The following is a 22,108-nucleotide window of genomic DNA, read 5'->3' on the forward strand; positions in this document are numbered from 1 at the left end:
GGTCAAGGTCAGCCTGGAGGACAGAGTTCAGAATTCTGGCTTCAGTTCTGACCTTTAGAATGAATGAAACACCATTTATGGAGTACCTCTTACAGACCAGATACTGTGCCCAGAGCTTTCATAGATGTCATTTTGTTTTAACATTCTTAACATTCTCGAGAGGCAAATATTCCTCTCATTTTCTAGACAGGCAGACTGAAACCAGAAGTCAGATAACTTGGCTAAAACAGCACCTACAAGTCTGTAGCAGTGCTTGCATGTGTGCTAAGTTGCTTCAGTCCTGTCCAACTCTTTTCGACCCCATAACTGTAGCTACCTGACTGTAGCCTACCAGGCTCCTCTGACCATAGGGTTCTCCAGGCAAGAATACTGGGGTGGGTTACCATTTCCTACCCTATGGGATCTTCCCGGCTCAGGGATCGAACCCCCGCGTCTAGTATCTCCTGCACTGGCGGGCAGGTTCTTCTCCACAGCACCACCTGGGAAGCCCAGTCTGTAGCAGAGCCAGGGTAAAACCAAGTTCAGCATATCTGACAGTAACTTAGAGGAAGGCCTGTTTAGAAAATCTGCAGGTGACCCAAACTTTAGAGGGACAAGAAATCTGTTGAATGGCACCCATAAAAATCCTCGTGGATTGGAGCAAAGGACCAAATCTCATTTCTTCCTTCTGAACGACCCTTTTCTCTTGGCTTCTGGAACACAACACTCTTCTGGTTTTCTACCTGCCTCTCTGGTCACACCTTCTCTGCCTTCTTTGCAGCTTCCTCCTCCAGTGACTGAGCATTATGGCTCAAGTGAAATACTGAAGTTCCTAGATGTGTATCCTGGCTTCCTCTTCTCTTCTGACTTCTTTCTTTTTTTTTTAATATCTTATTTATTTATTTATTTATTTGGCTGCACTGGGTCTTGTAGTTGTAGTATGTGAGCTCTTAGTTGTGGCACATGGGAACTAGTTCCCTGACCAGGGATTGAACCCAGGCCCCCTGTATTGGGAGCACAGAGCATTAACCACTAGACCACCAAGGAAGTCCCTGACTTCTTCTTTCTAAAGTTATCTGCACTTTAAAATACCGCCATATGCTGACACAGTGGTATCTCCAGCCTAGACTTCTCCAACCCTGACCCTACAGTACACTATCTTAGCTATATCAGAAGTATTAGTACATCAAATTCAAAAGGTCTAAGACTGAGCTCCGAGACTTCCCTAGTGATCCAGTGGTTAAGACTCCATACTTCCAATGCTAGGGGATACCATTTCGATCCCTGATCGGGGAACTAAGATCCCACCTGCCCCACACTGTGGCCAAGAAATTAAATATAAAACATAATAATAAGACTGTACTCATGATTTGCCCCTTCCCCCTAATATTGTCCTGACCTAATGATCCCTTTCTCAGCAGATGGCTACACCATCCAACTAGCTACACAAGGCAGAAATCTAGAAATGATCGCATTTCATTCCCTCAACCCTACCACATAGCTCAGCTGTATATCACCAGCTCCAGATGTCATTTAAAATTTTTTAAAAATTTTTAATTGGAGGATAATTGCTTTACAATGTCATGTTGGTTTCTGCCGTACATCAACATGAGCCAGCCATAGGTACACATGTGTCCCCTCCCTCTTGAGCTTCCCTCCCACCTCCCCCTCCACCCCACCCTTCTAGGTTGTCACAGAGCACCATGATGAGTTCCCTGCGCAATACAGCAACTTCACACTGGCTTTCTGTTTAACACACGCTAGTGTATGTATTTCAATGCTACTCTCTCAGTTCGTCCCACCATCTCCTTCCCTATTGTGTCCATAAGTCTGTTCTCTATGTCTGAGTCTCTATTCCTGCCCTGCAAACAAGTTCATCAGTACCATTTTTTTAGATTCCATGTATATGTGTTAATCTACAGTGTTTGTTTTTCTCTTTCTGATTTTCTTCGCTCTGTATAACAGGCTGTAGGTTCATCCACCTCACTAGAACTGACTCAAATGTGTTTCCTTTTATGGCTGAGTAATATTTCATTGTACATATGTACCACAGTTTCTTCCAGATGGTGTTTTTAATTGCCAGTTATTTAATTCTCAAAGTTTCTGTTTATCTCCACTATTACCATGCTCCCACCTCTCTCCTGGATTTTACCATCTGCTTCCTAATTGGCTTACCTACGTTCACTCGGCACATTAAACATTTATTAAGGAAATTGAATGGATGAACAGTTAATCTTTGAATGATATTTAGGACCTCTCATCCTGAAATATAACCAAAATTAATAAGAATGCTGTTCTTATTAATTCTTAGAACATTGAGTGTAAATAAAAACATCCTAAACACCTCATTAGCTCCTAGGACACCACTGTTTAACAGTAAGGTGTTTCCCTGAGAAAGTGATGTAAGCTGTGCTGTGCTTAGCCATTCAGTCGTGTCTGACTCTTTGACTCCATGGACTGTGGCCCACCAGGCTCCTCTGTCCATAGAGATTCTCCAGGCGAGAATACTAAAGTGGCCATGCCCTCCTCCAGGGGCTCTTCACAACCCAGGGATCAAACCCTGGTCTCTTGTATTGCAGGCGAATTCTTTACTGTCTGAGCCGCCAGGGAACCCCAAGAGTACTGGAGTGTGTAGCCTATCCCTTCTCCAGCAAACTTCCTGACCCAGGAATCAAAGCAGGGTCTCCTGCATTGCAGGCAGATTCTTTACCAGCTGAGCTACCTGGGAAGCCCAAGAAAGTAATAGTAGATGCCAAATTTGCTGGAAACCACAAGGTGAAAATTGGTAAGAAAATGGAGTGAGGCATGAGGACAGGCAATATTTAGCCCATTCACCATTTCGACCAAATTTTAAAACAGCTACTGTGTTCCAGATACAATACTCAACACAAGTATCTCTCTGTAGACAAATAAGACCCAGTAAAGGTTCTTGAGCAAATAAATACAATGCAAAGTTAGGATGAAGTCAGTTTTAAAGGTTACAGTGGTGGTTCCCAGGTCTTCACCTTGGGAACCTCTGGGATCCTGTGCACTGACTCCCCACTTCCTCAAGTGCATTCCTGGCTAGATGCTCTCTGCTTTCTGCTTAAATACCCTCAATTCCCATGCTCTTACGTCAGAGGCAGCCAACTCATTCTACTGTTGGCATCTCTGGTAAGTAGTGAGACCTTTATGTCCCTAATATTTAGCAGGTAGATGAACTATTCCTTTCTACACTTATCCACTGACTTTAATTCTGTCCTAAGAAAATTTCATTGCAATGCTTCATGGCAGAAAGGATTAAAAAAATCTGGCAAAATGAAAAAGCTCCTTAAAAGGGGAGAACTTAAAGATGAAGCATCAGAAGTCCAATTTGTACTTGCTTCCCCACCCCCCAACTCAATATATTTCCCCCCCCCCCTTTCCTATCTGTTACAGAGTCAGCAGAATTCATCGTTACCAATTATGGACATCATTTACAGACTGGTTAAAACCTGACACTGAGATAGTTGTTCAATTCGTGAATCAAATTATTATCCATGAGAATTACAATGGAACTACCTACCAAAATGACATAGCTTTGATTGAAATGAAAAAACGCCCAAATCAAAAAGAATGTGTATTGAGTAAATCCGTCCCTGCCTGCGTCCCATGGTCTCCATATCTATTTCAGCCTAACCATAAGTGCATCATTTCTGGCTGGGGCCGAGAAAAAGGTATGTTTTACAGTTTGTTCATCAGAAAGCAGGGGTTGAAAAATGAATAGGAGGAGAAACGCATAGGAGCTAATCTCCCAATGTTCGGAGAGAAACAGTGCATCAAATCCAGAAAAGTGAGAGTCTGACCAGGGCCGCCTCACGGGCAGAGGACCTGCGTGGTTGCTCAGCACCCCAAGCTCTGGGCACCGAAGGGCCTTGTGCTTGCTGTACTAACCTGCTGTCACCATCATGAAATTCTCAATCATTTTTGCAGGGGCCCCACCTCACATTTTTAATTTTTAAAATTAAATAATTTGGTTCTGCAAATTATGTAATTGATCCTGACCCAGAGTTTCGAGGATACCTATACTCTGCGATAGTGAAACATCCATTGAGAGGTAACCATTCACCAAGAGATAAACAGAGTGACAGGGGGATATAGCCTGGACTTTTTGGATTGGTTGGAATGATATGAATGAAAGATAAAATGTTTTTCAAAGGTATTGTCACAGTATATGCCAAGTCAGTGACCCCACAGCCTTTCCCCTCCCTCTTCTGCCCTCCCCTGTTCTCCTGACTCACACCCCAACATCCCAAAAAGAGAGAGATAACATAAAGAAGTTATCCTTTGTGCTTCTAAGATGACTTGAGGTGAACATTCACATGAATAAAAGATATACTTTGCTTAGGGGCAAATCATTAGAAAGACCTAATAAATTAGAGATAGATTAGAATTAATTTAGACAGGACTTGTCCCCTCATCTTGAAGTCAGCCTAGAAATTTAGCTTCCTTTTGATCCCTTAACTTTCTTTGTAAATAGCTTCACTGCCTTTGCCTAATAGACTCCTATTGCAACACACTCTTTATAATTGCCATATTGAAAAGTATAAAGTGAAAGTTGCTCAGTTGTGTTCAACTCTTTGCGACCCCATGGACTATACAGTCCACAGAATTCTCCAGGCCAGAATACTGGAGTGGTTAGCCATTCCCTTCTCCAGGGGATCTTCCCAACCCAGGGATTGAACCCAGGTCTCCCACATTGCAGGCAGATTCTTTACCAGCTAAGCCATGAGAAAAGTATAAAATATTCATATAAATGAACCTGAATTTGTGGTATGTTTGACTACCCAAAACTTACAAAATGCTAAAATTTTATTAGTAATTAATTTATTCAGAGAGTATTATGTTCTTTTATTTGTTCTTTTTTTAAATACCAACATTTTATTTTATTTTGGCTGCACTGCATGGCTTACCAGATCTTAATGTCCCAACCAGGGGTTGACTCTGGGCCCTCAGCAGTGAGAGTCCTAACCACTGGACCACAAGGGAATTCCCTGTTTTCTTTTTTAAAAACTTTTATTATGTACATTTATATGCAATCACAAAAGTAGAGATAAAAGTATAATAAACCTGCTTTCACCATGCAGTTTTCAGTTACCAACATTCTCCCATCCTTATTTTAGCTTCCTGAATCAATCACAATAGGATAATTAGGAAAGTTTATTTATAAAGGAGTTAATAACAAAGTGGGTGGGAGGTTGGGGAACCACAAGAGCTGTGCAGGAATCCAGGTCAAACAGTCCCAGAACTGAGACCTTTCCTAGATCTGAAGGTGTAAGGTGAAGAAGTTACCAGAAGGAGAGAGGTCTTAGGCACAGCATGCTACCTTGCGAGAAGCAATGACCTCGGGTTGAAGGTTATAGCCAGTCCCAATCTCATTATCCTCTCTCCTTCCCTCCTTTTCCTTCTGCTGGAGTCCTTTGTTGGAAAGCAGCTGGAAACCAGGGGCGAGCTTACTCTTGTTGAGGCAGTCCCTCCAGCTCCGGCTCTCAGGGTAGGGGCCAGAGCATTGAAGGGTGGAGAAAGGATCTGAATGACAACAGGAGCTTATCAACATATTCCCCCACAGTGAATTTATTTTTTTTCCCCTGGAGGATATCAAATCAAATCCTAGACACCATGTAATTTCACCCACAAATACGCCATCTTTACCAGGCAAAAACTTGAAAAAACAAAACCAACCAGTTCAGTTCAGTTCAGTCACTCAGTCGTGTCTGATTCTTTGCAGTCCCATGAAGTGCAGCACGCCAGACCTCCCCGTCCATCACCAACTCCTGGAGTTTACCCAAACTCAGGTCTATTGAGTCAGTGATGCCATCCACACCTCATCCTCTATCATCCCCTTCTTCCCCCTTCAATCTTTCCCAGAATCAGGATCTTTTCAAATGAGTCAGTTCTTCACATCAGGTGGCCAAAGTATTGGAGTTTCAGCTTCAGCATCAGTCCTTCCAATGAACACCCAGGGGTGATCTCCTTTAGGATGGACTGGTTGGATCTCCTTGCAGTCCAAGGGACTCTCAAGAGTCTTCTCCAACACCACAGTTCAAAAGCGTCAATTCTTCAGCGCTCATCTTACTTTATAGGCCAACTCTCACATCCATATGTGACTACTGGAAAAACCATAGCGTTAACTAGATGGACCTTTGTTGGCAAAGTAATGTCTCTGCTTTTTAATATGCTGTCTAGGTTGGTCATAACTTTTCCTCCTAGGAGTAAGTGTCTTTTTATTTCATGGCTGCAGTCATCATCTGCAGTGATTTTGGAGCCCAAAGAAATAAAATCTGCCACCATTTCTACTGTTGCTCCATCTATTTGCCATGAAGTAATGGGACCGGATGCCATGATCTTTGTTTCCTGTATGTTCAGCTTTAAGCCAACTTTTTCACTCTCCTCTTTCACTTTCATCAAGAGGCTCTTTAGTTCTACTTCACTTTCTGCCATAAGGGTGGTGTCATCTGCTTATCTGAGGTTATTGATATTCTCCTGGAAATCTTGATTCCAACTTGTGCTTCCTCCAGCCCAGCGTTTCTCATGATGTACTCTGCATATAAGTTAAATAAGCAGGGTGACAATATACAGCCTTGATGTACTCCTTTTCCTATTTGGAACCAGTCTATTGTTTCATGTCCAGTTCTAACTGTTGCTTCCTGACCTGCATACAGATTTCTCAAGAGGCAGGTCAGGTGGTCTGGTATTCCCATCTCTTTCAGAATTTTCCACAGTTTATTGTGATCCACACAGTCAAAGGCTTTGGCATAGTCAATAAAGCAGAAATAGATGTTTTTCTGAAACTCTCTTGCTTTTACGATGATCCAACAGATGTTGGCAATTTGATCTCTGGTTCCTCTGCCTTTTCTAAAACCAGCTTGAACATCTGGAAGTTCACGGTTCACATATTGCTGAAGCCTGGCTTGGAGAATTTTGAGCATTACTTTGCTAGCATGTGAGATGAGTGCAATTGTGTGGTAGTTTGAGCATTCTTTGGCATTGCCTAATAAAAACGATTCCATAATATCATCCAATAACCAGTTGTGTTGAACATGCCTTAATCATTTACAAAACATTTTTACAGATTATTTCCACTGGGCTCCAAAGTCTACACATTGCATTCAGCGGCTATTTTTCTTAAACCTCTTTAATTTAGAACAGTTACATCTTTCTTTTATTTAAAATGTATTTATTTTAAATAAATCTGGGTCATTCTTATTTTAGAATTCCCACACCTTGAAATTTGCTGATTGTATTCTTGATGTACGTATTTTCTATAAGCTAGTAGATTTGTTCGTATACATTGGCTTATTTATTAATCATCACATGTATTGAGCCCTCACTGTGAGTGCAAGATAGTAATGCTAAAGTGCTAGAATCTCACTGATGAAAACCATGGACATAGCCAACAAACAAGAGGCGCTAAGGCTACAAAGTGGAATGACAAAGGTCAGCCCTCCAGGGACTTACGGCGCATAGGCGCCATCAGACATAATTGCCACCAGCAGACAGCAGGCCGTGAGGGAGGCTTCCAGGAGTGTACAAAACAAGAGTTCAGGGGACGAAACAGTCTGTGAGGCTCAGAAATCACTCGTGTGGTACAACAGTTCCCAGTTTTGGAAGGCTTATCCCGAGTTAGGGGAAATAATACATTGCTAATTTTTGGAACGCTCTTATCCTGAAGAAGGCAGTCATCTCAAGATTAACTTGAGGGACTTCCCAGCGCAGCCAAGTAAATTATTTTGTTTACTCGCTAAGTCATGCCCAACTTTGTGACCCCCACATGGGATTTCCCCGGCAAGAATACTGGAGTGGGTTGCCATTTCCTTCCAGGGGATCTTCCCAACCCAGGGACCAAACCCAGGATCTCCTGCACTGCAGGTAGATTCTTTACCACTGAACCACCAGAGAGGCCCAGCCAAATAAATAAAAATAAATATTAAAAAAGAAAAAACAAAGACTAATGTGAGGTATGACTTGAAGGAGAAAAAAGAAACTCCTTCCTGACTTGCCATACTGGTTGGAGGAATGTGTTAGAAAGCATTAGTTTCTCCCTCTGTTTCCCAGAAGAAAAGAATATTAGCCCACAACACCCTGGGTGGGACCACAACACCCTGGGTAGTATCTGTGAGGGTGTCTTTTCAGAATAAACCAGACATCTCTGTCCCCAGGTAGAGACAGAGATTTGTAGATTAATTGAAGAGCCAAGTCATTTGGCATAGAATGTTTAGTGTATAATGGAATTACTGAGTTCATGCATTAATTACATAAATATTTATTAAGTAACTACTTGGTACTAGCATGAGGCTAGGTGCAGCAGTGAATGAATCAGGCCCAGCCCCTGCCCTCCTGGAGCACATAAAAATTGCTGTAAGGTGGGAAAAAGGAAGAGAGGAGATGGGACAAAAATTCACTCCTTATACCTGAGGTATATGAACCTGTGTTCTTAGGTCTTTCTCATCTTCCCCGGACTGTCAATCAGCAACAGCATCTGGTCCTTCTCTTTCCTTGGACCAAGTTCAAGTCCCAAATCTGTGACTTAAAGGGAAATCCTAAATCCTCTTTCAGTCACTTTCAAATCATTTAGGAGATAGAGTTCCTCACAGACACAAAAACTCGTAGATACCAATAATTTCATGTGTATTTTCACTTTAAGTTTTTATATTTAAAAGTTGTTTCCACTCTAACAAGGACTTTCAAGCAAAGAAGGGACTATAAGAAGACTGGAACTATTTATGTGAGAAGGCCCCAATCACAGATTTCTAATCACCACCCACCCCCACCCCACCTCACCACTAGACTCAGTGATCAGAAGGAGTCTATCCCATTCTTTTCAAAGTGTACTGTGTCTTAGTCACCCAGTCATGTCCAACTCTTTGTGACCCCCTGGACCATATAGCCCTCCAAATTCCTCTGTCCATGGGATTCTCCAGGCAAGAATACTGGAGTGGGTTGCCATTTCCTTCTCCAGGGGATCTTCCCAACTCAGGGATTGAACCCTGGTCTCCCACACTGCAGGCAAATTCTTTACCGATTGAGCCACCAGGGAAGCCCATCTCACAGTACCCAGGCCAGATATTCAATAAGGCTTCTTGACTATATTACAGAAATGGGATACGAGCAGTGTATGACTAAATTTGCTAGTGAGTTCTCCTGCAAAGTTTACATATGTCTTAAAGAATATATATATTCTTATATGTTCCAAATGGTTTACTGAATTATTAAAGTAAATACTTAGATTCCTCATTTGTAACTTCTAAATGCCTCTTTGTTTTTTCACTTTGTTTAGGTAACCAAAAAGTATATTCACTTATGTGGGGTGAAGTTCATCTAATAAACAACTGCTCAAAGTTCTACCCAGGTCGCTACTTTGAAAAAGAAATGGAGTGTGCAGGTAAGCACAAAGTGGCCTCTGGGAGATGTCTCCATAGCCTCTACCAAACACCTTTGTCCTCCCCGCTGAGTCACCGCCTTGTTCTGGGCCTCCAACCTTTTCCTTTGGCCTCTGGCTGTAAAGATCCCCTGGAGAAGGAAATGGCAACCCACTCCAGTATTCTTGCCTGGAAAATTCCTTGGACAGAGGAGCCTGGCAGGCTACAGTCCATGGGGTCGCCAAGAGTCGGACGCCACTTAGCAACTAAGCCACCACTGACTGTTGCACTATCAGACTCTTTCAGTCCCTTTCCCTTAGCTCAAGTTCCTGCAACCTAATACCCAAAGGAAAAATCTTCCTTAAGCCATTATACAGCAGTCTAACAAGGTGATTAAGAGCACAGACTCTGGAACCAGACTGCCTGGGTTTACATTCCAGTTCTCACCAATTACTACTTTGTGACCTTGAGCAAGTTTCCTCACCTGCAACACTGGTGATCTTAAGAGATGAGAAGAGTGAGATGCAGAGCAGTAATGCGAGTTGCCCCAAGTTGTATAGGGTCTTCCCTGGTCGCTCAGTGGTAAAGAATCCACCTGCAAAGCAGGAGACACAGGAGACACGGGTTTGATCCCTGGGTCAGGAAGATCCCCTAAAGAAGGAAATGACAATCTATTCCAGTATTCTTGCTTGGGAAATCCCATGGACAGAGGAGCCTGGCAGGCTACAGTCCATGGGGGGGGGGGGGTGGTCACAAAGAGTCAGACACAACTTAGCGACTAAACAACAACACAACAAAGTCTTACAGACAAGCAATGGTATATTCGGGATCGAAGCCTAGACTTCTAATTAAAAATCCAAACTATCTCATTTCAAAACGTCCAGTTGGAGGTCAGTTCTCCCCCGTTAGGAATCCCTTTTGGCTTCTCAGGATTCCTGTCCCTCCCTCCTTCAAAATCACAGGAATGCTAGTGCTACCACCCAACATAACTACGTCAGTTCCTACTTCTGGTGGCGACCCAAAGGTAGGGTGCCAGCCATGGCAGGGCATTTAGGACACTTGATTGAAATCACTTGCAAATAGTGGATTATAGAGAAAGGCAGAGTTATTGACATCCTGTAACTGCTTGGATGTATCTGTGTGCTCAGTTGCATCCAACTCTTTGTGACATTTTGGACCATAGCCTTCCAGGCTCCTCTGTCCATGGAATTCTCCAGACAAGAATACTGGAGTTGGTTGCCGTGCCCTCCTCCAGGGGATCCTCCCAACCCAGGAATCAAACCCAAGTCTCCTGCGTCTCCTGCACTGCAGGCGGATTCTTTATTGCTGAGGCATCAGGGAAGCCCCAACTTCTTGGATACAGCAATTTAAAATCTTGGAAAGTCACAAGAGTGAGAAAAAAGTAAACAGACCATTCCATGTGCCTCCCCCCACTCCACCATCTTAAAATGGAGCTAAGGATTACAGAGCACAAAAGGAGAGAATAGCACAAAACCTACCCAGGCACAATTGCACAGTTAAGAGGATAAGCTCTGAAGTCTGGCTACCTGGGTTCAAGTTCAGAAGTTCAACTTCAAGTTAAAGTTCTGGCTACCTGGGTTCGAGTTCATTTCCTTGATCCTAGACAAGTTCACTAATGCCTCTGTGCCTTATCTCATCTTAAAATAGGGATACTAACGATCTGTCCCTCATAGGAGTGTGATGAGGGTTAAAAGAGTGAACAATTAATACATATTAAGAACTCAGTGAGTACTAGGTACTGCTATTGTTTTTCCACTCAGCCATTGATGCTACTTTGAGATTGCTATCTCATTATGAAATATGCTTCCACAAAGTAGAGGAAACGGGAGCGTACTTGCTAAACTTGGAGAATGAGTTTTAATAAAAGACAGTATTTCCCAACCTGCACTTCCACACCTCTTTGGGCCTGCTCTGTAAGGGAGCCCATCGTTATTGCCTATTAGGAAAGTGTAAGAAAGTCAGTGTTTGGGACTTTCCTGGAGGTCCAATTGTTAAGACTCCACGCTTCCAATGCAGGGGATGGGAGTTCAATCCCTGGTCAGGGAACTAAGATCCCACATGCCACACAGCACGTTCAAAAAATACAAACAAAAAACTTGAAGAAGAAAAAAAAGGAAGCCCGTGTCAGTACAGGCATTGGTGGGAGAACAGCCTTGACAATGGAAGTAAACGTGTGATTTTCTTTGTCCCTTGTCTTCCTCAGGTACAGATGATGGTTCTATTGATGCCTGTAAAGGGGACTCTGGAGGCCCCTTAGTCTGTCAGGATGTCAACAACGTGACTTACATCTGGGGTGTTGTGAGTTGGGGTGAAAACTGCGGAAACCCAGAGTTCCCAGGCGTTTACACCAAAGTGGCCAATTATTTTGACTGGATTAGTCTTCATGTAGGGAGGGCTCTTATTTCTCAGCACAATGTATAAAACTATGATCTCCTTCTTCTTTCTACTCTTTTTCTCTCAGGAGCTCCATTTTAATTGAAATGATACTGAATAATTAGTACTTCTTCAAGGAAAACAATAGAGGCGGTTTGATGGGACATTTTTTAAAGGTCTCTACAAAGTTTATGCCATTTTGGAATTTTGCTGTATAATTCTCAAATAAATATTTCAGTCAAGCATACATATTTTATTTTATTTATAAAAGACCTGGATAATCTGTTCATTCAGGAGTGCTGTATGTTTTTTTTGGATTTACGTATTTACTTTTGACTGTGGGTCTTTGTTGCTGCATGTGGACTTGAGTCGCCGCTAGTGGGGCTGCTCGTCACTGCGGAGCCCTGACTTCTCATCGCGGTAGCTTCTCACCTTGTTGCGGAGCACACGCTCCGGGCACAAAGGCTTCAGTAGTTGCGGCCCACAGGCTTAGCTACTCCGAAGCACGTGGGATCTGCCTGGACTAGGGATTGAACCGGTGTCCCTTGCATCGCAAGGCGGATTCTTAACCACTGGACCACCAGGGAAGCTTGGGGGTGTCGTATTCACTGTACTAAGGTTTGGCAGGTGGAAGGACATTGGATTCCCATAAGCCCGGTTCAAACCCCAGCTCTACCACCTGCTCATGGCTTGGCCCTGGGCAATTTACTATCTTTTTTTGTGTCCCATTTCCCACTTTTAAAGAGGAAACTGGAATTTTGAGAAAATGAAGCTACATATTAACTTAGCAACTGAACTGAACTGATTACAGTAAAACGGTTGCCATAATAACTATAACAAGAAAATAACGGACCTCACAGCTCTTGTCCCATTTTTTTCTGTTTCTTTAAGTATTCAAAGTTCCCAAAAACTTTCAGTTCCTTGTTTCACAAGTCCTCCTTAAATCCCACCACAGTCTAGCACCACACAAATCCGTATCTGCAGCCCTGACCTTTGCTAGAAGTCCGGACTATGCAATTCACTGAGTACTTAACATGTCTCCTGGACGCCTGATAGCATTTTCAAAGAAAGGCCAATCCCAAACTCTACCCCTATTCTTAAACCTGTTCTTCCCACCTCAGTAAATCCCCTGTGGCCTCAGTGTACAGTGGGCATGCAGTTGCTCTCTATCACATGAGCCTGCTTTAATCTCACCAGAGCACTTGTCATCACCCAACACATTCTGTTTTCGCTTGCCTCCCCCTTCCCCAAAACGCCCACCCACCCACCACCCCCCAGCCCCCACTACACTGCAAGACACAGGAGACTTTGTCTTCTTATCAGCATCCCTAGCACTTTGTTCATGAACAGTGCTCGCTGCTTTTACTATTATTTTTTTTTCAGGGCAGCTATCAACATCCTGAAGACAGAGGTATATTTTTTCACATAAATATTAACCTTTAAAACCTGAGAGCCAGAACCAGTTCTGGGTAGATTCCAGTTGTTTTAATAATATGAATATCCATTTCTACATTTATTCCCAAATCAGTTATTGCCCAGATTTTTTTCCTTTTAAAAATTTTAGTAAAGTAAACATAAAGGTTTTTGTTTGTTTGTTTCTTTACCATTTTAACCATTTTGGACTGTGCAGTTCAGTGGCATTAAGCACATTCACATTTTTAGGCAGCCATCTCCAGAAATCTCTTGTCTTCTCAAACTGAAACTGCCCCGTGAAGCAGTAATTCCTCCTTCCCTCCTTAGCTGCCCGTTTTTAATTCCTTTGTCATTGACTGCAAGAGAGCATCTGGTTACTTATAGCTGTGAAAGAAAGGCCCCAAAAGCAGTGATTACCTGACAATTGTTTATGATTTTGCTCCTGCATCTGGGGGTTGACTGGACTGGCTAGGTAGCTCCTCCATCCTCTCATAAAGCTGCCATCACACGGGGCTGGGACAAGGATAATCTAGAAGCCTTCTTCACTCATGGCTGGTTTCTGGTTGCTGGGCTGGGAGACTCAGCAGCTGGGGTTCTCAGGCACCTCTCTCTATGTGGTCTTTCCACATGAGGTCTCAACGAGGTGACTCGGGGTCACCAGACTTCTTACGTAGCAGTTGACAAGTGTCCCAAGAGAACCTGCAGAACCTGCACTGGCTTTCTAAACCTGGCCTGGAAAGTTTAGCTCAGCTTAGCTTCACTTCCATCACAAAGACCGGACCAGGTTCGAGGGAAAGAAACATAACCCATCTCTTGATAGGAGGGGTGTCAAGGAATTTGTGGTGCGTCCACCATTCTGTGGATCAGAAGGTGAAGCCCTCACGCACATACCACTCGATATATCAATCAATAGTACAGATCCCGACAGGAAGAGGCTACTTTGCATTTCCAGCAGGAAGTGACACCGGTACTTTACTACCGCCAGCAGCGGGAAGAAGGATTTTCTCCCTGGCTGACAACAGCTCAGCCAACTTGGAGCACATGCCCCTTTAGCAGGTGTCTGTTTATGAGCAAAAAGAGAAAAGTACTACGGCCTACAAGCTGGGAAACTCCGCATATGGGCACCCTCAGATGACCCAAGAAGGAGCAGCACCCTGGCAACTCGATGGCCCAGTCTGCACAGTGACCTCACACAGAAGCGGACCGGATTTGGGTAAGAGAGAGGAGCAGGCTTCTCCATAGTGACCCCGTGCGGTAGAGACTGGAAACTGCAGGAGAGGGATGACCTAACTTGAGGGCTTTCCCAGTTTAGAGGTTTGCGTGAGGATTCCTGGTTGCACACCACAGAAGCCAATAGCATTGCTTAAATGGAAAAAAAAAAAAAAAAAAAAGATTTATTCAAATATATTGTGCAGTTCACAGAATCTCCAAAAAAGCCAGAAAGTTGGAGGCAACAAAGACCACTGTAGGACTGCTCGTCAGAGATTCCCGCTGCCACTAGCTTGGGTCCCAGGCTCTACGCCTAGCTCCTACTGCAGAGGCTGGGCATTGGACGCTACTGATTGACCTTTTGCCATCACCGCTTCTGTGAGTTAGCATGATCTCCCCCGAACGTGGTCAACAAACAGAGGTCACTAGATGTGGAACTCTGCTATCACCGCATTTAACCTTGGCTCAGAACTCACCAGCTTATAAGGCAGATGGGAAAATAAATTACAAAGCTGCACTTGCCAGGTCCAATGGTGAGAAACCTATTCGGAGAATCATAAATCAGCCTTAAGAGTCCAAGAAGCCTTCCCCAGAGATGAGCTTAATCTAAATTATGGAAGAACTTTCCAGGCAGATAAGAACACAAAAGCCCTATGGCTTAAGGAACCAAAGTCAGCACCGAAGGGATGGAGAGCAGGTCAGCATGACTGGAGCCCAGGCTGCCGCTGAGGAGCTGGAGACGGAGAAAAGGTCACGCAGGGAGGGCCTTGCGTCAAAGAGTTGGGACCAATGAAAGACTCCGGAAAGTTCGTGCTGGAGGCATTGCGGAAGAATGAAAAATGAGAAATGATGACTGATGAATGGAGAAACCAAAGCAGGGCCCTCATAAAGAGAATGGAGCTAATTCTAGATATGTTAAGGAGCAAAACAGATGATATCTGGGGACAGAAGACATATGGCACTAGGGAGAGGGATAGTAGTCTAGGGTGATTCCCAGGTTTTCTCTTGGATAATGAGGTGATCGCTGTTGCCACTGATTGCAGAAATAAAGGGAAGAGAGGAATAGAAAAAGGGTTAATTAGGAATATTTTGAAGCTGTGCTGTCTATGGGAGTTCGGCGAAGATAAATAGTAGAAAAATATAAAGTAGGAAATAAAAAGTTCAAAATCAATCAGAGGTTTGAAAGTAGTCAGAAACCCTACTGAGAGAAATCACACACCTGAATTTATCCGGATGGTCTAAAACCTGCAATTTCACTTAAGTGGATTCCTTTCCATCTTCTCCAGTGCTTCCTCCTTGTGTGCCAAGTAATCATACATTCTAGCCACAAAGGTCACTTGAAAATCTCTCTCCCTGATTGCTACAGTCTGAAAATTCGTGCCCACTGTGAAAATTAATAAAGGGAAACCTCACTAAAATGCAGTTGGGCGATCAGACAGGGAAGCTCTCATGCATATGCCCTCTATATATCAATCAATGGTACAGATCCCAACAGGAAGAAACTACTCTGCATTTCCAGCAGGAAGTGACACCACTACTTTACTACCACCAACAAAAGGAGAAAACATTTTCTTCTTGTCTGGTAACAGCTCAGCCAATGAGAGAGTGTCACAAATTGGCCAGCGGAAAGCCAGTATACATCAAGCTCAGCGTTTTCTCCAATGGCCTTTTCATTTATAACAGGTCCCTCCCAACTTCCCAATATCCTCTATAAAAGAGTTTCCTTTCCTTTGTTTGCATGTGGACTTGAATGTGGTTCACCATAATTGCATGTCTTGAATTGTAATTCTTTGCTGTCTAGAATAAACCTGTTTTATTGGGGAAATAACTGGCTATTTTATTGTTTTAGGTTGACCCTCCATATTTATATATTGAAATTCTAATACCCAGTGTGATGGTATCAGGAAATGGGATCTTTCAGAGGTGTCTAGGTCATGAGGTTGGAACCCTCTCGAATGAGCTTAGTATCCTTATAAAAGAGACCCCAGAGGTCCCACACCTCTTCTACCATGTCAGAACATGGTGGAAAGTCAGCAGTCCACAACCCTGAGAAGGGCTTCTCCAGAACCCCACCATTCTGGCACCCTGATCTTGAACTTCCAGCCTCCGCAACTATGAGAAATAAACCTTTGTTGTTTGTAAGTCACCCAGTCTATGGTATTTTGTTATAGAAGCCCAAAGGTCTGATGGTAGACCTCCCCAAGCAAAGAGCCATTACCTTCAACATATTAAGATTATGGAAGCAGACGTTCACAGATCTGATGCAGCCATTTCTTGTCCTTCACTTCATTTCCAGCTTGAAAGCTATCAAACCATTAATTTTTTTAAGGCAGAGGCTAGAACCTAGCACTTGAAAGAGAAAGTGTTAGTCGCTCAGTTCAGTTCAGTCACTCAGTCGTGTCCAACTCTTTGTGACCCCATGGACTGCAGCATGCCAGGCCTCCCTGTCCATCACCAACTCCTGGAGTCTACCTAAACTCATGTCCATTGAGTCAGTGATGCCATCCAACCATCTCATCCTCTGTCATCCCCTTCTCTTCCTGCCCTCAATCTTTCCCAGCATCAGGGTCTTTTCCAATGAGTCAGCTCTTCACATCAGGTGGCCAAAATATTGGAGTTTCACCTTCAACATCAGTCCTTCTAATGAACATTCAGGACTGACCTCCTTTAGGATGGACTGGTTGGATCTCCTTGCTCAGTTGTGTCCAATTCTTTGCAACCCCATTGACTGTAGCCTTCCAGGCTCCTCTGTCCATGGAATTCTCCAGGCAAGAATACTGGAGTGGATTGCCATTCCCTTCTCCAGGGGATCTTCCTGACGCAGGGATCAAACCCAGGTCTTCTGCATTGCAGGCAGATTTTTTACCATCTGAGCCATCAGGGAAGCCCCATCTAGCACTTATTCCCCCTTAATTTGAGCCTTTTTTAGAAACTAAACTTCCAGCTTTCACATTGGGTAAAAACTGATCATTATGGCTGTAATTGTTTCACTACGTGGCATTTATTTTTGTCATGATAACACTGCTGAGGCCATTTAATGAGACACTGGAAAAGACTAAAAACAGAAACTTCCCTTGATCATTAGCATTTCATTCATTTTGTTTTATTTCACACAAGACAAAGGATTGCATAATATTCTAGTTTCCAAGCATTCTGAGTTAATATGTTACATTAAACTCAATACATTTTGCATTCTTATTTCATTAATACCATCTTGTACCATGATGTCTATGTCCAGTGAAGAGACCATAAGGGATTTTTAGAAGGGTATCTGACTGATCTTACTTATAACTGTACTGGGAAGCTCTCTATAAAAAATGGCATAGTTGCAGCTGCCCAGAAGTTCCCTGCCCAAGGCATTTAATCATTCAGACAAGAATCAGCACAAAAATAGAATGTTTTATATTTTCAGAATTAGCTTTGATAGTTTTCACCATAATTGGTTTCCCTAGTTCCTCTTCCAATCTTTTCTTCCTTGGACTACAACTGTGTTTTGACCCTAGTATCCCACAGAGGTACTCCTAAAATTCACCAATAACTTCCATGTTATTAAATCCCATGATCAATATTCTGTCTTCATCTTCCTCCACACCAGTTGAACCGATGGTTCTATCTTTTTTAGATACACTGGATTGGAGCACTCTCCTGCTGCACTTGGCTGTTTCTTCCTAGTCTCTTCTACCAGTTCTTAGTTACTTGATCTCCAACATCTTAGACCTTGTTCTGCTTCTCTTTGTGCATTCACTTTTTAGAGGATCTCATCTAGTTCCATGGCTTTAAAAGCCATTTCTATGCTGACAATTTTCAAATTTAGTTCCAGCTCTTATCCCATTTTGAACTGTGAATTCAGAATACTCTTCTTAAACATGATATCTCTGAAACAGTTTTCTAATTTTTCCCTGAAATCTTTTACTTCTGGAATCCTCCCCATTTTAGTTAGTAAGAACTCTCTATCCTTCCAATTGTTTAAGCCAAAACTTAAATGTCATCCTTGAGTTTTCTCTTTCCTTTTATACCATAGTCAATCTATCAATAAATCCTGTTGGCTCTACCATCAAGTTAATCTAGAATGTGACCACTTTTCATACTTCCACTTCTTCCTCCTTGGGCCAAGCCATAATAATATCTTACCTAGTTTATTATGTCATAACTGACTTCCTGACTTCAGCTCCTACCCAATCCATAGACAAAGTGTATATAGATAAAACTAGTCATTTGCTAGCAGGAAAGATCTGGAAGCCATGGGTTTGCAACCAATAGTTTCTGTCACAATAAATACAGGCTTTCCTGATTAGGTGAAAGTATTCTGTAAAGGACAGAAATGGTATGGACCTAACAGAAGCAGAAGATATTAAGAAAAGGTGGCAAGAATACACAGAAGAACTGTACAAAAAAGATCTTCACGACCCAGATAATCACAATGGTGTGATCACTCACCTAGAGCCAGACATCCTGGTATGTGAAGTCAAGTGGGCCTTAGGAAGCATCACTACAAACAAAGCTAATGGAGATGATGGAATTCCAGTTGAGCTATTTCAAATCCTGAAAGATGATGCTATGAAAGTGCTGCACTCAATATGCCAGCAAATTTGAAAAACTCAGCAGGGGCCACAGGACTGGAAAAGGGCAGTTTTCATTCCAATCCCAAAGAAAGGCAATTCCAAAGAATGCTCAAACTACTGCACAATTGTTCTCATCTCACACACTATTAAAGTAATGCTCAAAATTCTCCAAGCCAGGCTTCAGCAATACATGAACCGTGAACTTCCAGATGTTCAAGCTGGCTTTAGAAAAGGCAGAGGAACCAGAGATCAAATTGCCAACATCCGCTGGATCATCGAAAAAGCAAAAGAGTTCCAGAAAAACATCTATTTCTGCTTTATTGACTATGCCAAAGCCTTTGACTGTGTGGCTCACAATAAACTGTGGAAAATTCTGAAAGAGATGGGAATACCAGACCACCTGACCTGCCTCTTGAGAAACCTGTATGCAGGTCAGGGAGCAACAGTTAGAACTGGACATGGAACAACAGACTGGTTCCAAATAGGGAAAGGAGTACATCAAGGCTGTATATTGTCACCCTGCTTATTTAACTTATATGCAGAGTACGTCATGAGAAACGCTGGGCTGGAAGAAGCACAAGCTGGAATCAAGATTGCCGGGAGAAACATCAATAACCTCAGATATGCAGATGACACCACCCTTATAGCAGAAAGTGAAGAACTAAAGAGCCTTGGCTTAAAGCTCAACATTCAGAAAACTAAGATCATGGCACCCGGTCCCATCACTTCATGGCAACCAGATGGAGAAACAGTGGAAATAGTGGCTGACTATTTTTGGGGGCTCCAAAATCACTGCAGATGGTGATTGCAGCCATGGAATTAAAAGACGCTTACTCCTTGGAAGGAAAGTTATGACTAACCTAGACAACATATTAAAAAGCAGAGACATTATTTTTCCAACAAAGGTCCGTCTAGTCAAGGCTATGGTTTTTCCAGTGGTCATGTATGGATGTGAGAGTTGGACTATAAAGTAAGCTGAGCGCCGAAGAATTGATGCTTTTGAACTGTGGTGTTGGAGAAGACTCTTGAGAGTCCCTTGGACTGCAAGAAGATCCAACCAGTCCATCCTAAAGGAAATCAGTCCTGGGTATTCATTGGAAGGACTGATGTTGAAGCTGAAACTCCAATACTTTGGCCACCTGATGCAAAGAGCTGACTCATTTGAAAAGACCCTGATGCTAGGAAAGATTGAGGGCAGGAGGAGAAGGGGACAACAGAGGATGAGATGGTTGGATGGCATCACCAACTCAATGGACATGAGTTTGAGTAAACTCCGGGAGTTGCTGATGGATTGGTAGGCTTGGCATGCTGCGGTTCATGGGGTCAAAAAGAGTTGGACACGACTGAGCAACTGAATTGAACTGATCCTGTAAAGGAGGCTCTTTTCAAACATTCTATGCTAACTAGTTAGAAGAAAAGATGGAAATCAATCAGGCCTGGCTTCATGAGCAAGCATCCTGTGCACAAGGCCCTGAACTCAGAAGGGTTCCAGACTACATCTCCCATTAACACCCTGAAATTCTTAATAATTTTTGAACAAGGAGACCTGGGTTTTTACTTTGTGCTGAGCCCTGCATGGTCAGCCCTGATTATGTAGCTGATCAGGTGATCAATGCCATACCCTGGTATCTGATAGCAGGAATTGAGAGGAAAAAGTAAATCTTGGAATCACTACAGCAAAACAAGTATCTAATGATTGACTATGAAGAGATATGAAAATAAAACTTAAGAGTCTTGTTTTCTGGGAAGATGGCAGTGATTTACATGAAGTACATAGTAGAAAAGAAGATTTGTTTGAGAGAAAAAGAGAAGATCTCTGTCAGCCAGAGAAAATGGAATTGAGGATTTAACCCCTAAGGAAAGCTCAAAGAGGACAAAATCTGAATTCACAGAGCTGGAGCTGTATTTGCCGTTGTTTAGTTGCCAAGTCGTGTCTTTTGCAACCTCATGGACTGTAGCCCACCAGGTTTCTCTGTCCATGGGATTTCCCAGGCAAGAATACCTTGCCATTCCCTTCTCCAAGGGATCTTCCCAACCCAGAGATTGAACCCACGTCTCCTGCATTGGTGGGTGGATTCTTTACCACTGAGCCACCTGGGAAACCTGAGGTTGCATTTAGAGTCTAAGAAATTAGGTGAGATTACCAGGAATACGGATGACAGAGGATGAGACGGCTGGATGGCATCACCAACTCGACGGACATGGGTTTGGGTAGACTCTGGGAGTTGGTGATGGACGGGGAGGCCTGGCGTGCTGTGATTCATGGGGTCGCAGCGAGTCGGACAGGACTGAGTGACTGAACTGATCTGAACCATGAATACGTATACAGAAAAGGTATAAAGGAGAGACTTGGCTCATTTATAACAGGGCTGGAACCAGGTAACATTGCTATATTTTGTCTTTTCTTTGTGAAGACTTATTCTCATACCACAGCTGCTGCTGCTAAGTCACTTCAGTCGTGTCCGACTCTGTGCGACCCCATAGACGGCAGTCCACTAGGCTCCTCTGTCCCCGGGATTCTCCAGGCAAGAACACTGGAGTGGCTTGCCATTTCCTTCTCCAATGCATGAAAGTGAAAAGTGAAAATGAAGTCGCTCAGTCGTGTCCGACTCTTAGCGACACCACGGACTGCAGCCTACCACGTTCCTCCATCCGTGGGATTTTCCAGGCAACAGTACTGGAGTGGGGTGCCATTGCCTTCTCTGCCCATTCCACAGAGTTTCTCTGAAAGAACCAGGCCTGGTCAAGGGAGCTAGGTGGGACCTCAGAAGTACTGTAGGACAACATCCACACTTTAGAGATGAGAAACCCAAAGCTCCAGAAAGCAGACCAAAAAAAACAAGGACTCTATGTTTCCTTTTCCCAGCTGTTGAAATGTGGGGTCCAAAAATTAAGGAAAAAAAAAAAATCTTTGGCATCTTGTGATGGCAGAAAGAGGTCTTGGGAATTTGCTGCAGGTCCAGTGGTTAGGACTCTGTGCTCTCATTCCCCAACTGGTGTGAAAGAGGCCTTGATTTGACTGGATCCTATCACATGACTTCTCTGTGGGCACTTCTACTCCTTTACTGTAAAAAGGATAATATCCCTCAAGTACATTTCTCCTCTTCCTCCACTGTGGTTCGAGTTGATCACAACCGTGAGGTTCCTGGCTGAGCATCTGAAGGCAGACTTAAG

General features: G+C 43.2%; 1 protein-coding gene across 2 annotated transcripts in view; it reads left to right on the forward strand.

Moving 5' to 3' along the window:
* Positions 1-11,997, forward strand: part of CFI (complement factor I) — a 46,597-nt gene extending 34,600 nt beyond the window's left edge. For both annotated transcript variants that reach the window (XM_061164218.1, XM_061164219.1), the window contains 3 exons: positions 3,397-3,674; positions 9,275-9,379; positions 11,581-11,997. In XM_061164218.1, coding sequence (XP_061020201.1) covers positions 3,397-3,674; positions 9,275-9,379; positions 11,581-11,798 — 601 coding nt within the window. In that variant the 3' untranslated portion in view covers positions 11,799-11,997. The remainder of the gene's footprint in view (positions 1-3,396; positions 3,675-9,274; positions 9,380-11,580) is intronic.
* Positions 11,998-22,108: the final 10,111 nt, after the last annotated feature.

The sequence above is a fragment of the Dama dama genome, chromosome 17 (assembly GCF_033118175.1).
Source record: "Dama dama isolate Ldn47 chromosome 17, ASM3311817v1, whole genome shotgun sequence".
Taxonomy (NCBI): Eukaryota; Metazoa; Chordata; class Mammalia; order Artiodactyla; family Cervidae; genus Dama; species Dama dama.